Source organism: Colletotrichum costaricense (genome assembly GCF_030867565.1).
Source record: "Colletotrichum costaricense strain IMI 309622 chromosome Unknown Scaffold_25.1, whole genome shotgun sequence".
Classification (NCBI taxonomy): domain Eukaryota; kingdom Fungi; phylum Ascomycota; class Sordariomycetes; order Glomerellales; family Glomerellaceae; genus Colletotrichum; species Colletotrichum costaricense.
The window spans coordinates 111797-129720 of record NW_026848254.1 but is presented as its reverse complement, the minus strand read 5'-3'; the positions used below and the strand labels follow the sequence as shown (position 1 = coordinate 129720).

Here is a 17924-nt window from a genome sequence, read left to right as displayed (position 1 = left end):
TTGGGGTCGGTCGTTTGTCCACTCGAAATTTTGCAGCCATTGGGGTCAAGGCGGATTATGACCGCCCACCGGATGGGCTTCCGACGCGTTCTCTGATCTGCAAAACAAGGTTTGATCCCGGATAACAGTTACAGCTGTCACACAAAACAGTAGACCGGGTCATTTTAACTGCCGCTAAACCCCTTGGGGAAACTAGATGGACCAAATCTCGCAAACTTTGGAGCTTCGTCGAGTCAATCCAGCCCGGATCCCATCCGTGCTCATCCCCCTTTTCCCCCGCACAGCTTCCCCATCTACCGAATCCTTCTCGAGCACTTGGGAGGAGGGGCCTTGATACCAGACGGGAATCCGAACCCTGCTGATAGCAAACCACAACATCAGGCTTGGATCTCCACTCACTCGTCACTATCTGCTATCGCGAACGTCGCCGAGAGCTTACTAGTACCCAATTCGACATTGACGCAGCCTTATAAAACATCCAGCTAGCCGTCTCTTGACCGTTGGAGCCCCAAAGATGCCCACAAACAGAGTCAGGGTAGTCGAGGGATCTTGTTGGCCCTGCAAGAAGCGCCGCATCAAGTGCGACCTGACAAAGCCGCGGTGCAATCGTTGCGCCAAGATTGGGGCGGATTGCGACTTCAACGCTCGCCGCCTGAAATGGAGCACCCGGCCCACGATCAAGGCTCCGGCCATCTACCAGATCGCCACCAGAGACGCGCAGCTCGCGTCCTGTCTGGCTTCAGACGAACGGCGCGCCCTGGACTACTTCCACCACCGCCTGTGGCCGCTTCTCACGACAGCCCCGGAACCTTGCGCGGCCCCAATCTTACAGGCTCTTGAGCATCGGGTCGTACTTCTCGCGGCGTGCGTCATTGCGGATGCGCACCGGGTTCTCCAGGACGGGAGGAACAGTCGCAGTCTTCTTCGTATGAAGCGACTCGAGTGTCTTGCGGCCGTACGTGGTGAGGTCGGCGGCGCTCACATGGTCGATAAGAGTTCACTCATGACCCTGTTGCTTGCTGTGCTCTTACTCTATTTCCACGACGGATACCTTGAATGCGCTCAGGCGTCTGCGTCAACGTCCAGTCATCATGGGGGCGTGAAGGCAATCATCGACAGTCTCGGGGGCATTCTCCCGGTCCTGGAGACGAGTCATGAGTCGATCCACATGCTCCTCTCCGAATTTGCGTCAACGGATCTCACAACTATCATGCTCAAGGGAGGGAAACCCTCGTTCCCTCACGAAATATGGGATTCGATTGAGAAGAGATCCGTATGGTGGGGAAGAGACATCCTTGGACGCTCATCCCTGGCCTCAGTTTTCCAGCAAATATCTCGGCTAACAGAGTTCCGAGATGCTCTGAACAACGGCACCGAGCAACTCTCAATGGAAACTATCCGCAAGTTCGAGACGGCCTTGTCTCCGATGTATGCCAAGATCACGGACACATGTTCAGATACTGGAGATGTCGATCCGGACTCGGAGGCAAACAACGATTTCACTTTAATTCGCGCCTTTCAGCATACGGCTCTCATCTACATGTATCGAGCCATTTGCGGCCTACCAGTCTCTCATTCTCTCGTACAGCAGCACGTTCTGCCGTGTCTAGAGTGCATCATCGATATGAAACAGCCGTCAAAGGTGCTGAATTGTGTCATTTTCCCTTTGCTCGTTGCTGGTGCGCATGTTCAGTCCCCGAGACACAGAAAAGCAGTTCTGGGTATCCTTCATATTATTCGTGATGAGATGCGGTTTGCTAGCTTACATACTGTCTCTGAGGTTTTGTGCGGTGTATGGAAGGCCGCTGGAGAGGACGTAACGTGGTCGGAAATGTACTCCGACTTGGCGTCAGATGCCGTCGTGCTATAATTAATTCAAAAAGGAAGTTTGGGGCTGGCAATAGATCGTATGGCTTTGGGCTTTCAAGATTTCTCTACTTGACCAGTTCACAGTTTGAATCCCATGTTGACGTGCACTGCCTTTGTCTGTGAGTAAGCAGCCAGACCAGCTTCTCCCAATTCGCGACCAATGCCACTTTGCTTGACGCCACCGAATGGAACACGAATATCAGAGTCATTCGAACTGTTGATCCAGACCATTCCAGATTCGAGGCGGGCGGCTACGCGATGGCACCGCTCGATATCGCGTGAGAACAACGCAGCGCCGAGTCCGTATGAAGTGTTGTTAGCCAAAGAAACTGCCTCTTCCTCCGTCTTGAAGGGCGTGATGGCGACGAAAGGACCGAAAACCTCTTCTTGGAAGATCCTCATATCTTTCTTCACGTCGGAAAAGACTGTTGGCTCGATGAAGAATCCTTTGCCATCCCCGACGTTCTTGAATGGAACTCCACCAGTCACAAGCTTGGCACCTTCGTCCTTACCGGCTTGGATGTATCCCAGAATCTTCTCATATTGGACCTTGGTGATCTGCGGTCCCTGGAATGTGTCGTCGTCGAAGGGGTTGCCCACCTTGTTCTCAAGACATATCGCTTTGAACCTTGCAACATAGTCCTGGTAGACATCTTCATGAACCAGGATTCTGGATGTGGATGTGCAGATCTGGCCCTGATTGCTCATGATGCCAACATGGCCCCATTTTGCTGCTTGGTCGAGATCGGCATCGCTGAAGACCACGAGAGGTGACTTTCCGCCGGTCTCTAGCGTGATGTTCTTCAGGTTAACGCTCGCAGACTTCATAATTTGTCTTCCGGTTGCTGTGGAGCCAGTGAAAGCAATTTTATCAACATCGGTATGAGAAACTAGGGCGTTGCCGGCTTCCCTTCCAAGTCCATTGACAATGTTGATAACGCCTGGAGGAAATCCTGCTTCCTTGATCAGAGTTGCAAAGTACAGGACAGAGAGTGGCGTTTGTTCGGCAGGTTTCAAAACCACTGTGTTGCCACACGCCAATGCCGGACCGAGCTTCCTGGAAGTTGAATTAGTTCGTGCCTTTTAACTGTGAAGAAGAAATTTCACTAACCATGCTGCCATCATGATTGGATAGTTCCACGGAATGATTTGTCCACAAACTCCAATCGGCTGCTTGATTGTATACGCAAACTTCTGAGGCGTTGTCGGAATGGTCTCGCCGTGAATCTTGTCTGCCCAGCCAGCATAGTAGCGTAGCGTTGAGATTGTTTCCGCCACATCTTCTCCGAGGGCCACGCCATACGGCTTACCGCCGTTCCACGTCTCAAGGGTGGCCAGGGTCTCTTGGTTTGCCTCGACGAGGTCGGCGAGCTTGAACATCAATCTGCCCCGATCCGTAGCAGAGATGTCAACCCAGCCTGGGGCATTTAGTGCTGCCCGTGCTGCTTTTACAGCCTTATCAACATCTTCAGGTGATGCGGCTTCAACTGCAGCGATCTCAGATTCATCACTATGATGTCGTCAGTCTCGTGGGATTCGACGAGTAAATTCAACTTCTTATCGTACCTTGGGTTGATGGCAGTGATCTTGGATCCTGAGCTAGCCTTCACGAACTCATTGTTGATGAAGAGCCCTGTAGGCAGGGAGATCTTCGTGCCATTCGGCGCTGTGAGGCTCAAGGTAGCAGCTGACATCTTGGTGCGAACTCCGGAGTGTGTGGGTAAGGGGAAAGAAACCAAGATACAACTGCCGTAGTTGAGCAAATCAGGGCAGGGTGTCTTGCTTCAAGTCGAAGACGTGAGGCAGCCCGCCCTCTTATTATCCACGCAAACTGTCAATGCATGTCGGACAGACTAGGCAATAAATGGGATCATTGTGTCTCCGCCATCAAAGTGTCCCAGACAAGTGGGGAAGCGGATCTGTGAAATTCTGCAGATCGTCAGCGGCTAGCTATCAGACGGGGCCACACTGGCGGCTCGGAAATCCTGAAGCAGACAAAAGATGGACAAGATCCCGTCTCCTAGTCGTAAGTGCCCACCAGGTTTACATGTGTCCGGATACTTCTCCCCACCTTAGTTACTCCAAGCTGTGCAGCGTCAATTTCAACCATCCCAACGCCAATGAGAGGGGTGCGGGGTTTCCCGCAGGAGCTGTCCGAATTAGGCAACTTTTTTGACCATTGGCGCGGGGCTGTTGAGGTGCAGCAGCACAGGGTGGTCGGATAGCTTGAATTAGAGGGCCGGGAAGTGGAAGCTCAGCTCGGTGATTGCTTGACATGATTCCAAGTTGCGGATACGAAGCATGAGACATTTTGCCCAGTCCCAAGTCGGAACTGGATATCCGAGACAGGCAACACACCACTACATGTAGTGACGCTCAAGTTGCAGGTTGGTCGCATAGGCCTCAACTTTGGCCACGGCGGTCCATCACTACCCTGAGAAGGTTTCTCAACTGGAGCAACCAAGCTCAAGTTATTTAAACTTACTTCAGTGCCGCCAATCAGAATTTTGCCAACAGTGAGCTTACTTGCGGGTTGCGCCACCGCTGCATTTGCAGCCGACTTTGTGTCAGGATGAACTTGCGTCTTGGCTTGGACCTTCTACCAAAAGTATGGAAATCAGCGGTATCGTCGCAAGCTCGCAATGATACGTCGTAGTATTATTGGTGGTTAGTTAAGGTGAAGTTGAAAACTAACCTTTTTACACTCTCGGTATTCTACAGCCTAGCCATGGTCCCTTGAAGTCCACAAGGTGGTCCAAGGGCTGTCTGCAGTCACATAGTTGCATGTACTTGAAAGCATCAGAGTTGAGTGATTTTACAATATTTCGCTCAGTTTGTCAAAACAAATGATGCACAGCGGAAGGCTATACGATGTTGCACTTGGTGACTGATGATGCTCTGAAGACAGATAGCCGATATGGTACATAAAGTACGCAAGACACCGCGCCGATGTTGATCGTGTCTAACCCACAAGATTGGGAAAGTTTCTCTTGCATCCTACATCCATGTTCCTTAGACGGGGATCAACGCTTCAACTTCGATTTCAACCTGCATCCCTTCCAATCCAAGCTTGCCAATTTGGATGCACGTCCAGATAGGTCTATGATTCGGGAACAGTTTCTTGAACGTCGTCGTCATGACGTCGAAACTCGAGTCCATATCAAGATGATAGGAGCGAATCGCGTAAATGTCTTTGAAGTTGAGGCGTGGGTGAACGGCTTGAAGAGCTTTGAGAGCATTCTCGAACGCAATAGCGATCTGCTTTTCGAGGTCGGTTGTGATATTCCCTTTCTCGTCCCAGCCACCCTGACCTGATGTGCGAACGACGTTTCCGATCTTTACAGCTTGGGAGTAGTGGTATTGCTCCGCGTTGGACTCAGTCCCTGGATAGTTGAAAAATTGGGCAGAAGCCATATTTGGGACTGTATAGGATTGTGGTAGGCTCAACCTGGTGTGCTTGAAAGAATCTAGAAGCAGTATTGATGCATAAGATTCGTCAGACGGGCAACAGTACCATAGTTAAGCTAATTATCTACGCGAAAGGCAGTTGAGAAGGGCAGCCAAGAGGCTCAAGTAGTTTGCATGCAGCTAGTGCGGGGGGTCTGTATGGTGAAGTAATGCCAAGCTCGTACCGCTCTAGTATTGCAGGATATGCTCTCGGGTTGCCGCTTTCAGATGACCTGTCTTACTCCAGAATTGAGAAACCAAGTGAATCAACGATGAGGGCTGGCTTGAGTGGTGTTCCACAACGTAAGTCTCGAGTTGGTCCATCTTGTTACCCCTTTGGGAAGGATGTTGCTCGTAAAATGGAGGGGACGGCTAGATTCCCAGTTTAACGTGATAATGAATCAATTCTTCCTATCTACCTTAGAAGCCCTCACACAACTCGGCTGAACTACTGCCCGAAATGCGATGGCTTGCACTCGTATTCGTGTCTCGCCAAATCGGAGAACCAAGATTATGTCCTTGGCTTGCCTCATGAGTAACACTAGAACGAAGCGATCATCTATGAGACTTGGTCGCCGTGACTTTCAAAATGCTTGGGTGTAGGGTAGAAATGTCAAGGACAAAAATGTATGCGGGCAATCCAGGTGTACTGGGTGGCCTACAAGGATTCAGCTGCGCGGTATTTGGCGCTTACAAGTATCACATGTATGGAATAAACTCAAGCCTAGGTGTAACTGCATGTAGGTTTTCATAACACAAACGCAGTGTGGTTAAAAGACCTCCTTTACACGTGTGGAAAGAGCGAGAATTATTGCATTAAACTCTCTGTAAGACGTAGCTAATTTTTATGTAAAGACTCAGTGTCCTGAAAGGCTATGCTTTTCTACCATGTCCCAGTAATGAGGCGCCGCCATGCGTCGCAACGGTTTCCCTAAGTACATCATGACCAGACACAGTGCCCAGAATGTCACTCCAAGAACAGCTGTGACTATGAAGGCATCGCGAAGACCAATGCTATTGATCATCGGCACTACAGCATAGCTGAAAGCGAAGCCTAGGTATGGTTAGCTTTGAATCTGACGCCAAGAGGAATGACGGCGTCAACTTACCCATCGTGTTGCGAATAAGGATAGCTGACACGAAGCCCTCGCCAGCGAGGTCCTTGAAGCTGTCGAGGATATATGTGAACGCCATGCTGGTTCCCAGCGGGAGAGTGACAGAGATCAAGGCCAGCCCGAAAGCAATACCGACCCAGTGGATTTGGTATGAAGCCCCCACGCCGAATAGGATGCAACCGACAGGGTGGGCCACAATAGCCAGGAAGCATAACCAAAGACGATGCTCTGGTTCCATTACTCCTCCATGTCGGCGGGCCATCCACACTGACAAAGTATCGCTCGCCAAGCTTGATATCAGACATCCGATCGAGACTCCAATCACCGAAGCAAGGTAAAAGAGGCCGATAACGTTGGAGCCAAAGTTGTATGGTGGGTTGCCAAGAATGAGAGCCAGAGACCCGCCAACTACGTTATACCACGAGAGAATACCTCCAACCAGAATACCGGCGAAAATGACGGAAGGGAACCGAAGGAGGTAAAAAGGCAACAGAGACTGCTTCAGCTGTCTTGGTTTTCTGTCGTCTTGATATCCCCATAGCTTGAATTTCGACCAGAAAGCTTTTTCGGGTGTTACATTGACGCGGTTCGGTATAGTGCGTGTCTCAATTTCAGAATTGACACTGGCTGTACCTTCCGCAGGCTGAGGCTTCTGGTCTTCGGTCCGCTCGGTATCGATTGCGCTCTTGTCGCTATCAAAGAGCCCCCGCTGCTGATCGGTGATGCCAGCAACATCGGCTTGTGAACTAGGCCTACAGAACATGGTCTCTTCGAAGAAGAGAAATGTCAGAATGGTTATTACGCCACCTGTAATGGATAGGATGTACTGTATCCAACGCCAACCCAGGTCTTCGGCGATGAATCCTGTAGCGACTGGGCAGAGGAAGGCACCACACCACAACATCCAACTGTAGATACCCATGTAGAAGCCTCGTTGGTGGACGAAATACAGGTCGTCAATTATGACTTCGATCAGTGTCTCCATTGGCGAAGAGACAATGCCAATGATGATGCGATTAACAAAGAATTCGGCTCGAGACTTGACGTAGGCAGTCCAGAGACTGATAAAGGTCATCGCGACCATCGAATAAACGAGAGTCGGGCGCCTTCCGTAGTTGAGCGCGAAGTTCTGGGTGAGCAAAGTGCCCCAACCGAGAAAGAGGAACATGAGGCCATTGCCAGTGCTAAGGTCTGCTACAGAAATGCCGGTGTCTGCTTCGATTTGCAGGTAGGCGGGAGACAGGCCGGATATGATTGCAGCGCCGAAGAAGCACCATGTCATGACCCAGGAGATGTTGAACGTCTTGCGCTTTCGCGTCCATGATAGCGGATCGTTCGGGTCGCTGCTCGGTTGTGGAACAAGAACGATGTTGGTGTGCTCCGAGCCATGCTTCACGTCGAGGACGCCTTGTGTGTCGACTAGCTGCACCGTGCCCGGAATATCGAACGTGATAGTTGTGTTTGTCATGATGGTTGCTGGCACGGCCCATACGGGAGACCATCAAGAGCCCCAGCGGTGGCTCGACAATGATATACCGACCGACCAAAATTCTGCTCTTCTTCCATCGACTAAAAATTCTACACTACCACCTTCTTTTCTGCCGATTCAACGCCAACGAGGCGGACTGGTAGACCATTAAACTGATGCATGGACCATCGGGCCCTTTTCCAAACTCTGAGGCCTCATCCATGCCGGCGCTAAACCGTACGAGGGTAGGAGATGGTCCAGCACTGCTAAGCCAGCCCCTCGAAGCATGTGTTAGGCGTAAATTAGTTGGCTGCGAATGCCACCTTTCTAGACAGTCTTATCAATGCGGTATCTAAGTTCTGGAGATTTACTGCCCAACGAGGCCGTGCACGCGCGAGGATTTCTGCGTCCGATGCAACGTGAAGACACAAGCCGGCCCCGCGATGATTCACTTCCGGACGTTTGGCCGTGGGGGGAATGCCTCCACTTGAACCCGGAGACGCGGTAAGACGTGCATCTTTAGATAATGCAGGTCCATTGGTGTATTCGACGTGCACTGAATGAGGTTGCAGATCTGGATGCCAAAGAAGTGGTCCAACATGTTTCCGAATTTGGCCACGCCTATCTAGCAGAGTCGCCCGGTTTGATAAGACGAGATAACCCCATGGACAGGGAATCAATGTCTGCAATCTCTAGGTTAGGTATGATGTAGTTGGACGGGAAAACGTGCATCACGCGATTGTTATACGGGCATGGCATGGATTATTGCGGCTTCGAAGTGCGCGTGACATTTGATACGACCCAGGTGCGAGACCATTGGTGCGATGGAAATATTGAAATCAAACATTCATGCCGGTGATACGTATGAGTACAACATGAGGTTCCGATACATACTTACGTGGCAGTCAACATAGGTATCTATCACCAATGATTGATTTCTGCGAAGAACGAAGAGACAACCACTTTGATATGAGTCTCCAGTCTCCTTGATTGACAGTCACACTCATAAACGGTATCGGTGCGGATAGTAAACTTTGATATTTTGATATTTGACAGACTTGGCAACTTCAATCAGGTTATAACTCCAGCAGCGGTCTATTTGTGAGGAGAATCTTCTCCCCATATTATTGCAAGTAATCATGTAAAACTGCCCCGTTCTTGTTAAATAACCGTTATCAACATTGAAACCTCCCTATCTTTTCTAAGGCTCTCAATCTGTCAAAACATAGGCTTATCCGCGGGATCAAGCTTAAACGAAACGTGTGGTATCCGAAGTCTCAATCCACATCAATCACAACCTTCAAAGCACCATGTTTAGACGCTTCTCCGAAGGTATCATATGCCTTCTCCATGTCACCAAGCTTGAAGTCTGAAGCTCCTGTCAGTCATGTTCTCATGGAATGTTGCACGGTCTTAAATAGAGATTCTTACGGTGAGTAATAAGTTGCGAGGGTTGCAATTTGCCAGACTGTACAAGCTTCAAAAGCATTGGTGTCGTTGTTGTGTCCACAAGTCTAGTGGTGATTGCTGTATGATGAATTAGAATTGGCGTCGACGTTTTCGATCACCCAACAGCTCGACGTCTTGAACTCACAGATATTCTTGTCCCAAAGATTTTGGAGGTGAAGGTCAACCTTGGTTCCATGAACTCCCACATTCGCTAGAACACCACCAGGTGCGAGCAGGCTCTGACAGAGATCAAAGGTGGCGGGAATTCCCACCGCTTCAATGACCGAGTCAGCGCCCTTGCCCTCCGTCAACTCTTTGACTTTGGCTGCAGCATCTGCTTTGGAGCTGTCAATAGTCTCGGTTGCGCCAAATTGCCTTGCGACATCAAGTCGCTTGGGATCCATATCGATGGCAATGATTTGAGACGGGGAGTACATCTGAGCCGTGATAATAGCCGCCAGACCGATCGGACCTGAGCCGACAATAGCGACGGTACCGCCCGGCTGTACCTTCCCATTCAGCACACCACATTCGAGTCCTGTCGGGAAGATGTCGCTTAACATCACCAGTGAGGAGTCATCGGCGCCGTCCGGGATCGGGTGGAGACTGGATTCGGCGTGGGGAATGCGGACATATTCGGCCTGGGTGCCGTCAATGGTATTCCCGAGGATCCACCCACCGGACGTGCAATGACTGTACATGCCCCGGCGGCAGTACTCACACGTAGCGCAGCTGGAGATGCATGAGATGAGGACTCGGTCTCCTTCCTTGAATCTTGTGACCGAAGCTCCCGCTGAGTGGATGATACCTACACCTTCGTGACCCAACGTGGTGCCTGGCTGGCATGTCGCTACGTCGCCCTTGCGAATGTGGAGATCAGTGCCGCAAATGGTTGTCTTTGTGACTTTGACTATGACATCGGTTGGCTTCGAGATGGTGGGGAGAGGTTTATCCTTCAATGACACTGAGTTTGAACCGTCGTAGACGAGGGCCTTCATCGTTGACAAATGCCTCATCAACAGCGAGCCGGCAGGGCTTAAGTTTGTGCGAGTGAAGGCTGGGCAAATGCAAGTCGCTCGGCTCGAAGCTGCCAGTGCAGGCAATATTGATCTTGAAGCTCGAAACAAAAAGGATCTGGCAGCTCGTGAAGTTGCAGCCATAATGCAAGGTATTCTTCAATTACTGGCGATTCAGAATGATAGTAGTGAATTATATAACATTCCAGGACAAACAGGTATAAGGCATTCATACAATGACGGAGTTGGATGTCAGCTCGGTAAATATCATTGGCAAACGGTCCCGAGGCTCTGGACTGGGAATCGTCAGATCATATGAGTGACAAGCAGGCTGTGAGCTTATGGGCTGACGTTCCGTGACGTCTGGGGTTGATGTGGGGATATTGCCTGCAGAAGAGGGGAAGCACCTGATTCTAGGTCTGTGGTTCGTCTCGGCAAGCACGGGAACCAGGACCAACTTCACTGAAAGCCTGTTGAATGTAAGAGTATTCCCCCGCAATCGGCTAACTGGACATCTTCGCTGATCATGGGGGACGATGTTCCCCTGTTGTTGCGTTGGGGGCAAGGTACAACATCAGGAGTTGCGGTTCCGCAGAGTCCATGCGGTTCCGCTTTAGACGAGTCATTGCCCTGTCATTTCCCAAAAGGCGTAGCTTCCAAATATTTTAACGTGATCAGCGCATCACAATATAGACTATCGAACAAAGAGGCCCGAATCTCGGGCTTCTCATTAATGAAGGCAACCTGAAGAGAGATATCTGAGGCACGCGGCGTTGAGACACCTTCAATAGCTGTTTCATTGTTCAGACGCCGTGATTCCGGCAGGTCCTGTGGCATCACGCAAGCAAGTCAATTGCTAGCGCGGTCCATCATGGATAGTGTGGACGTCCGCTTAGCATGAGCCAGGTAATTTGGTCTGATACCGTCTTTCGTGTGTGGAGGTCTATATCTAATGCAGGTGGAATGATCGTTCTGCTATTCTAGTCCACAACAAGGCCGATGAGTCTATCCAGCATCCCAGGATTCTGGGTCTTCATCTTCACTTGCGGGGAGCTGCCTTTGTGAGCCATTCCCGAACCCTCTCTGATGCCAGACGAGGAACACCATCGTACTTCTTGTCTTCATATGTCGCGTCGATATCTTTCGCCAGGCGCTGCGCCTTGGCAATGGTAATCCTCTTCGCGTTGGTCCAGTGCGTCGTCGAAACAAAGTCATCCGCGTCGTTGACCAGCATTTGGCGCTTTTGGCGCAACTTGGCGTCGTCGGTCTTCTCACCAGCGCAAAGAGCGCAGTCGCACTCGAAGCCCCACGTCGTCATAAGAGCCTGCTGTCTCGCCTCGTAGTTGCTCGACTCATCGTAGCTGTGGAAGATTTCCTCGCCCTTGGCAATTGGTTGTAACGCGCGGAGGACCATTAGATCGCCGACGTAGTCCTTCTTGGCGTTGGCAATGCAGGAATGATTGATGTAAGCCGCCCAGACCCAGAGACCGGTGCTTGCGTTCCTCGCGCCCTCCTCTCCGTACTGGCCGCCGGGCCCAAAAGCGTTACGAGAGACGATATCGTGGATCCGGAAGACGTCGACCACCGGGCCCTCTGAGGTCTCTGACGTGGCCTTACCCTCACCCTGGTAATCTCCGTAAAGATCCAGCACCTTGGCGATTTGCGAAGGATTCCTGAGGAGCTTCTGAGAGATGGCCTTAGTTAGGCCGACGGGTGCCACCCTAATCTTGTCGTCGCGGACATCGTAGGTCATTGCGGTCAGAACCTCGCTCTCATGACCCCAGACCACACAGAAAGCCTTCTCAACCATGACTATCTCTCCAGCGGCAATATCGCAAGTTGCAAACAAGCCTCGGCCTCGCCCTTTGCTATCCTTGACCTCAGTCTTCGCAGTGAAGGTTGCCGCGTCGGCCCGTGGTGAGACTCTCGTGAGATTAGCCCTGATCTTCTGCAGGTCATACGACCCCTTTTCCTGTTCGCGAAGCCGCATCTCCACCTTGCGCAGATACACTGCCGCACCTCTTTCCGCGGGTGCGAGTTCGTGAGCCTTTTCGAAGTACTGCTTGGCCTCTTCAAATTGGCCCAGGTTGTAAGCGCCGCTGCCGGCGCGGAAGTAGGCTTTGCTGTCAAGTTCCTTAGACTTCTGATCGTCGGCGCCAATGAGAGAGGCCTTAGCGTCAGCGATGGCTTCGTCTTGTCGGTCCATAAGCAGATGCGCGTGAGCTCGGTTCCGTGCAATGTCTCTTGCGATGTCCGGGTTCGTCTTTTGGACGGGCTCTTGCCTGGCAACCTTGAGTCCTTGGCTGTAACTTGTCCGAGTAAGAGGGAGGTCCTTCTTTTGCAGTGCCGCGTTACCCTTGTCCTTGCACTTCTTTGCAATCTCGTCCCCCTTGGTTCCATCCTCGACCTCGCTCAAGCTGCCTTTCACGATCTCCTCTCTAATGATAACGAGATCGGAGGGGTGGTCGATCCGCAGGGTAGCCTCACCCTCTTCCGTCAGCGTGAAGTACGGCTCCTTGATGATGAATCGCCGAGCCGACTCAAGGGTGTCTTCGCCGTCTGTTGTCTTATGCAGGACCATCTCCAAACGTTCCGTCTCCTTCTCTTCGTCATCTTGGACAACAGTCCATGACCGGGCGGCAAGAGCCACCACCGGACAGCGCCTCGCACGCTGCACTGTCAAAGAACGCCCACGGTGATGAGTCTCTAGTGTGAGTTCCGAAAATTTCATAGGCTTGAGTTCACCCAGGGATACGGTGCTTGGTGGATATGTCTGACCAACACCAAGAGCTGGGATTGTGTCCTTCTGACCCTGTCCACTCATTTGACCCATGTCCATCATGAGTGATGTACCAGTCGCCTGGCTGACAGTAGCGTGAGCATCTCGAAACTCTCTGGCGTTGCCCTTTTGTGTTGAGCATTTCTTCTGTGTCTCTTGTACAGTGGTCCGAATCCGCTGGGCCTCTTCTTCGGTCAGCAAGACAGTGTTCCCGCCGTTCTGATGCGCCATTTTGGAGTACTGCTGGTGGTGCACGGTCTTCGCGTTAATGAGATTTTGACAACTGCTAGGCGACACAGCTGAAAAGAGCTGCTAGATAGAGACGGCTATGCTCTTGGTCGTACAGAGACGGAAAAACTAGAGGTGCCGGAGCCAACGAGGCCGTGAACTTAGATCAAGTTCTGTGTGCAGTTGTTCCGAGCAAGCTTTAGGGTTCGATCTGCATGACAAAATTTACGCATGCCACCTCCGCCGTTGTTCCCACCGAAAAACTCAGAAACTAGTCAATTCGCCCAATGGTTTGGCATTTCCACGGACCTTTCCTGCGTCATGCTGCCCACTCATACCCCACCATCCTCAGCGACGTCAGTGTCCCTGGGATATCCTAAATACTAGAGTTAACGTGATGAGAGATTGACAGGATTCATTGGATTTCCCCCCAATACTGATAATGTCACTCCCAAACACAACCACTTGATGGGCCATGGAGACGAGCCCAAGGTATCCTCCCGAGCAATGTTCCAAGAGGAGTACTCGTCCCTGGCGTTGTGACTTATCGCGGCGCATCCTGTCAACGGTCTCTTCTGGGGTGCTAAGATGTTGAACCGCCAAGTCTTTGAGGTCCAATACTCGATAGCCACTACCATATTACTCCCAAGGTAGAACAAACGTGAGGGGAGCGAGTTTCTTCTTGAACCGGCTATCCAATTTAACCAAATTAGGTGCCCTTGTTAGGTAAATGCATTCATCATGGCAGTCGGACACGGACTACGCAGGCGCTTGGGAATCTACGCTTGTTCCTGCAACTTCTACCCTTGAAACAACCTATCAAATTCTCCCATCGTCATCCGCCATTTCATGAACGACTGGGCCTGCACAATGACAATCTTACACTCGTCCGATATCTCTCTCGTTACAGAGGTGCTTTGTCGCAGCACGATTTTCAGGAGACTGTCGCTCAAAGTGCCCGAGGAATCCAGGTAGAAGTCGGTGGGATGAGGAGGTTACTACTTTGGAAGTCACCAGAGTCGTGCCTCGTTGTAACTCAATCCCGCGGAAAAATGCAATTTTCAACTTCAAGATTCCTTGCATTGACTTCACTGCGCGAAGGGGTACTGCGATTTTAACGCTACCCACAATACTTCTGGTGACATGCAATTTCCACTCGATTCAAAAAAAACAAAACAAAAAAAAGGCCGACAACCTCGGAGCCGTCTTGTGATAAAGAACCCTCCAGGCTTTCTGCTGACTTGCATGCGTTCACATGCATAAGCATACTCGTGAGGATTCTTGGGGCACCTAGTCTGTACGATCGTTGAATTTGACCCATGGGAGCTCGTGGGCTTTGCTAGGATGGCTCAGGTCGGCGTCCCACCATCGTCATACCCATCTACCTTATCTCAATCGAAGCCACCAGACATCAGCATCCGCCACATGGCCAATTGTTCCTTCAGACCCAATTATTACCTAAAGATTGTGCCTGGCATTCGGCTTGATTGGTTCTAGGAAAAGTTCACCTACGCGCATGGGTGTTTACCAAAGTCCCTCATCTTTGGAAGTAGGTCAGAAAATGGCGGATTTGGCTTGAGGGCCTCGGTACCGTAGCTTATGCAGGTACGGACACAGCTCCGCTTCAAGTCCAATCCCTGGCAAGAATTGAGGCCAATCCTGACGGTCTCGGCCAAAATTAGCTGCCAATCCAATTCATGCCGTCTTCTTTCTTCTTCTTCCTTGGTGTAACACAGCCTGTGGCACTCAACCATGCTTTAACTATGGCTTACGGGTGAACAACACGAGCGGCAAAGCATTCTCGTCAATGGCCGTCTGACAACTTACCGTCGCTCGAGATGATAGGGCTGTGCCACATGTATTCAGCCCCCAAAGTTCTCCTCGTGATCTGCCTCACCGCCCGAAGGCCGTGTAAACGCTTGCTTTGTTGGCTGGTAACCTAGGCTGACAGGACCAGGATGTTCGGTCGAGAGCGGAAATTCATTACGGGGTCAGACAACGGCCAACGGCGCTCTTCGGCCCTATCAAGCGGCTCAGATTTCAACCCGCAATCAGCGCCAAGATGCGCTTTGTAGGCAGCCGGGCGGCACAGTCAGAAGCTTGTCCAGACTAATGTTGTCGGGTACCATTGAGTTAACCTGGAAGGGAAACTGGTTGACTTCGATTTCAGCTTGCCCTAGAAAATTCATTTCCTCGCTGGAGTCATCAGGCAAGGGTACCTTTGGTTGCTTGTAGGCATCAGCCCACGATGAATTGAAACTGTTGCTTGTCTCCCGATGATAAATAGTTGCTCTGTTCCGGTTGCAAATGAATGTCCACGATCTGTAATTGCATCAATAACCATTTTGAGGACTCTGTTTCTTTCGAATAGCACCTATCAAGCCCAACCCGCCTTGAAAAATCCTCCTGCTTCGTCCTTGATACTGAATCAACATGCGCGTTGCTACCGTCTTCTTCGGCGCTTTCGCCGCAACTGTTGCTGCTGCCGCCGGCGACGTCCACCTCCAGCTCCATAAGAGAATCGAACCGACCAAGATCATCAAGGTCCTTGAAGCCCGCGGCACCCCCGAGTGTACAAACGCCGTCTACGCATTCGCCAGCGCCGTCACCGGCAGCGACCCCCTCCCCACCCCGAACTTCGCCCTTCAAGAGTGGGCCGCCACCGCGTCCCTTGCCAACGGCACGGTCGACCCTTGCAGCACCATCTCCGTCACGGACTCGATGAGCGCCCAGTACACCTCATGGTCGAGCGCCGTTGAGTCATGGCAGACCGCCCATATGTCGGAGATGCGAGCCGTGTGGCATGAGTGCACCGACATCCCCATCATCGCGGCCGAGGTCAAGAGCCTTCTGGCCTCTGGAGGCTACTGCAGCACCAAGCTGGCAGCGCTCACCAGCGAGGGTGGGGCGGGGGCGACTGCCACCAGCAAGGGCGCCGCACCGAGAGAGACTGGAATGGCTGTTGCTGCTGCCGCTGCTGCCGGCTTCGTCTATGCTGCTATGCAGTAACGAGAGCTCGATACTGTTGGTGGATGTTGTCATGGTCTGAATATCCGCGATGCCCTTGGTGTTTGGTGTTGGGAATTGCCGGGATACAACACTTGGAACTTCGCCTGCTAGAATACACACAGTGTATAGAAGGCCTGCGCTTCATGACGCGTCAATGATATTTGATACCAATAAGCTTTTTAATATAATGGTTGTTTCTCGTCATATGTGCGTAACCATTTAGAGTTCAACGTTCATACAGTCCTTGATTTTCTGTGAAATCCACGGCGCTTCCGAAATTTCTGCCAAGCTTCTAGAATATGGCCAGGGCATTTGGCGGCGATCCTACAAGACAGGAGACGTTCATAGGCGCAGAGGTCAAGAAGAACGAGTATCTTCCTGTCTTTTGGCAGTATGTCGACAGGCGACTGAGATCCCATAGCTCGCCGATGGGCATGCCGAAAAGACTCAAGAAGTAGGGATGAAGAACTGCAGTAACAGTTAGCCGGGCTCGTTCTGCCATTGTTTCCTTCCAGCTCATCACAATGACGTACCAAGATCAGTCATATCTGCCAAAGTTCCGTCTGGCTTGACAGGTGGAAATGCCTCAAAGGCATTGGAGTCGCCAGCAACAGCGGCAAAGTGCTTGTTCCAAAACCACTTGGCCGTCTCTTCTGTGCCATGCACGCCGGATAACTTATACTGCCTCAGCTTTGCAAAATCTTCCGGCGTAGGCTTATCTAGGATCTCAGTGATGCCTGTTCTAAGCAAGAAAATATCGCCCTGCTTGAACTCTACGCCTTGATGCTTGGCTACAGCCTCAATATCTTCGATAGTGATGCGGTAGCCCTCCATGGGATGGTAGTCTATCCCCTTCGCGTCGGCATATGCCTTGTAGTCGATCAAAACCCCGCGTCCCACCACGCCACCCCGCTCATGCCAGTGATCGATGGTGGGCATCTTGTTTGTCGCTGTGGACGTCGCCGAAAGTTCTTCTTGAGTTGGCTTGAAGCCATTGTAGGCGAGTCCCGTCGGCTGATGCTGCCAGTGGACAAGACTGTCCCACTGACTGCTGCCTTGTGTGTTGAACTCTAGCTCGTCGTCCCAGCCAATCCCTTGACTAAGGCCGGCAATCTGCAGCGTGTGCACCTTATGAACCGATTGCTTGCGTCCAGGGATAGCCAGCTTGTTCATGCTGTCCAGAGGCCAGCTATATAGCGTTGTGTTAGCCTTGGGGCGTTGGCTCTAAGTGACTAGGTAACATGGGCATCTCACTTCAACGAGATGGACACGCCATCTCGTATTTCAGCGCCTGCTGCCTTCACAACTGAAGGGGTGAGCAGGTTTAAGGTCCCGAAGAGGTCTTTCTTTCCATCCTTGTCGAAAAGTCCCCAGGCACAGCCCTTGGGCATGCCCTCGACAGGCGGAAGGTCATCGTAGTCAGGAAGATGCAAGTCATCCATTGTGACGGAAGCCATGATCTCAGGAGGCTTGAACTTGAGGTCAGCTATGATAAATGGGTGTGTAGGGGATACCTTGAACTCACTTACGGATATTTTTGGCTG

General features: G+C 51.5%; 8 protein-coding genes across 8 annotated transcripts; 2 read left to right on the top strand and 6 right to left on the bottom strand.

Moving 5' to 3' along the window:
* Positions 1-514: 514 nt before the first annotated feature.
* CCOS01_15650 (uncharacterized protein) lies at positions 515-1870 on the top strand (the record flags this gene model as incomplete). The annotated part of the gene is made up of 1 exon (XM_060463788.1): positions 515-1870. One exon carries the CDS (start codon positions 515-517, stop codon positions 1868-1870), a length of 1356 nt encoding a protein of 451 aa, XP_060305543.1.
* Positions 1871-1947: 77 nt separating this feature from the next.
* On the bottom strand, positions 1948-3563 carry CCOS01_15649 (aldehyde dehydrogenase; the record flags this gene model as incomplete). The annotated part of the gene is made up of 3 exons (XM_060463787.1): positions 1948-2926; positions 2981-3379; positions 3436-3563. The coding sequence occupies 3 exons, from the start codon at positions 3561-3563 to the stop codon at positions 1948-1950; spliced, it is 1506 nt and encodes a 501-aa protein (XP_060305542.1).
* Positions 3564-4881: 1318 nt separating this feature from the next.
* Positions 4882-5283, bottom strand: CCOS01_15648 (endoribonuclease L-PSP; the record flags this gene model as incomplete). Its single annotated transcript, XM_060463786.1, has 1 exon — positions 4882-5283. The coding sequence occupies one exon, from the start codon at positions 5281-5283 to the stop codon at positions 4882-4884; it is 402 nt and encodes a 133-aa protein (XP_060305541.1).
* Positions 5284-6173: 890 nt separating this feature from the next.
* On the bottom strand, positions 6174-7899 carry CCOS01_15647 (uncharacterized protein; the record flags this gene model as incomplete). The annotated part of the gene is made up of 2 exons (XM_060463785.1): positions 6174-6370; positions 6426-7899. The coding sequence occupies 2 exons, from the start codon at positions 7897-7899 to the stop codon at positions 6174-6176; spliced, it is 1671 nt and encodes a 556-aa protein (XP_060305540.1).
* A 1277-nt stretch (positions 7900-9176) lies between these two features.
* On the bottom strand, positions 9177-10346 carry CCOS01_15646 (alcohol dehydrogenase GroES domain-containing protein; the record flags this gene model as incomplete). The annotated part of the gene is made up of 3 exons (XM_060463784.1): positions 9177-9268; positions 9331-9426; positions 9494-10346. The coding sequence occupies 3 exons, from the start codon at positions 10344-10346 to the stop codon at positions 9177-9179; spliced, it is 1041 nt and encodes a 346-aa protein (XP_060305539.1).
* Positions 10347-11403: 1057 nt separating this feature from the next.
* CCOS01_15645 (tetratricopeptide) lies at positions 11404-13374 on the bottom strand (the record flags this gene model as incomplete). Its single annotated transcript, XM_060463783.1, has 1 exon — positions 11404-13374. The coding sequence occupies one exon, from the start codon at positions 13372-13374 to the stop codon at positions 11404-11406; it is 1971 nt and encodes a 656-aa protein (XP_060305538.1).
* Positions 13375-15804: 2430 nt separating this feature from the next.
* Positions 15805-16380, top strand: CCOS01_15644 (uncharacterized protein; the record flags this gene model as incomplete). Its single annotated transcript, XM_060463782.1, has 1 exon — positions 15805-16380. One exon carries the CDS (start codon positions 15805-15807, stop codon positions 16378-16380), a length of 576 nt encoding a protein of 191 aa, XP_060305537.1.
* Positions 16381-16672: 292 nt separating this feature from the next.
* Positions 16673-17822, bottom strand: CCOS01_15643 (uncharacterized protein; the record flags this gene model as incomplete). Its single annotated transcript, XM_060463781.1, has 3 exons — positions 16673-16848; positions 16914-17569; positions 17635-17822. 3 exons carry the CDS (start codon positions 17820-17822, stop codon positions 16673-16675), a joined length of 1020 nt encoding a protein of 339 aa, XP_060305536.1.
* Between the last annotated feature and the right edge of the window lie 102 nt (positions 17823-17924).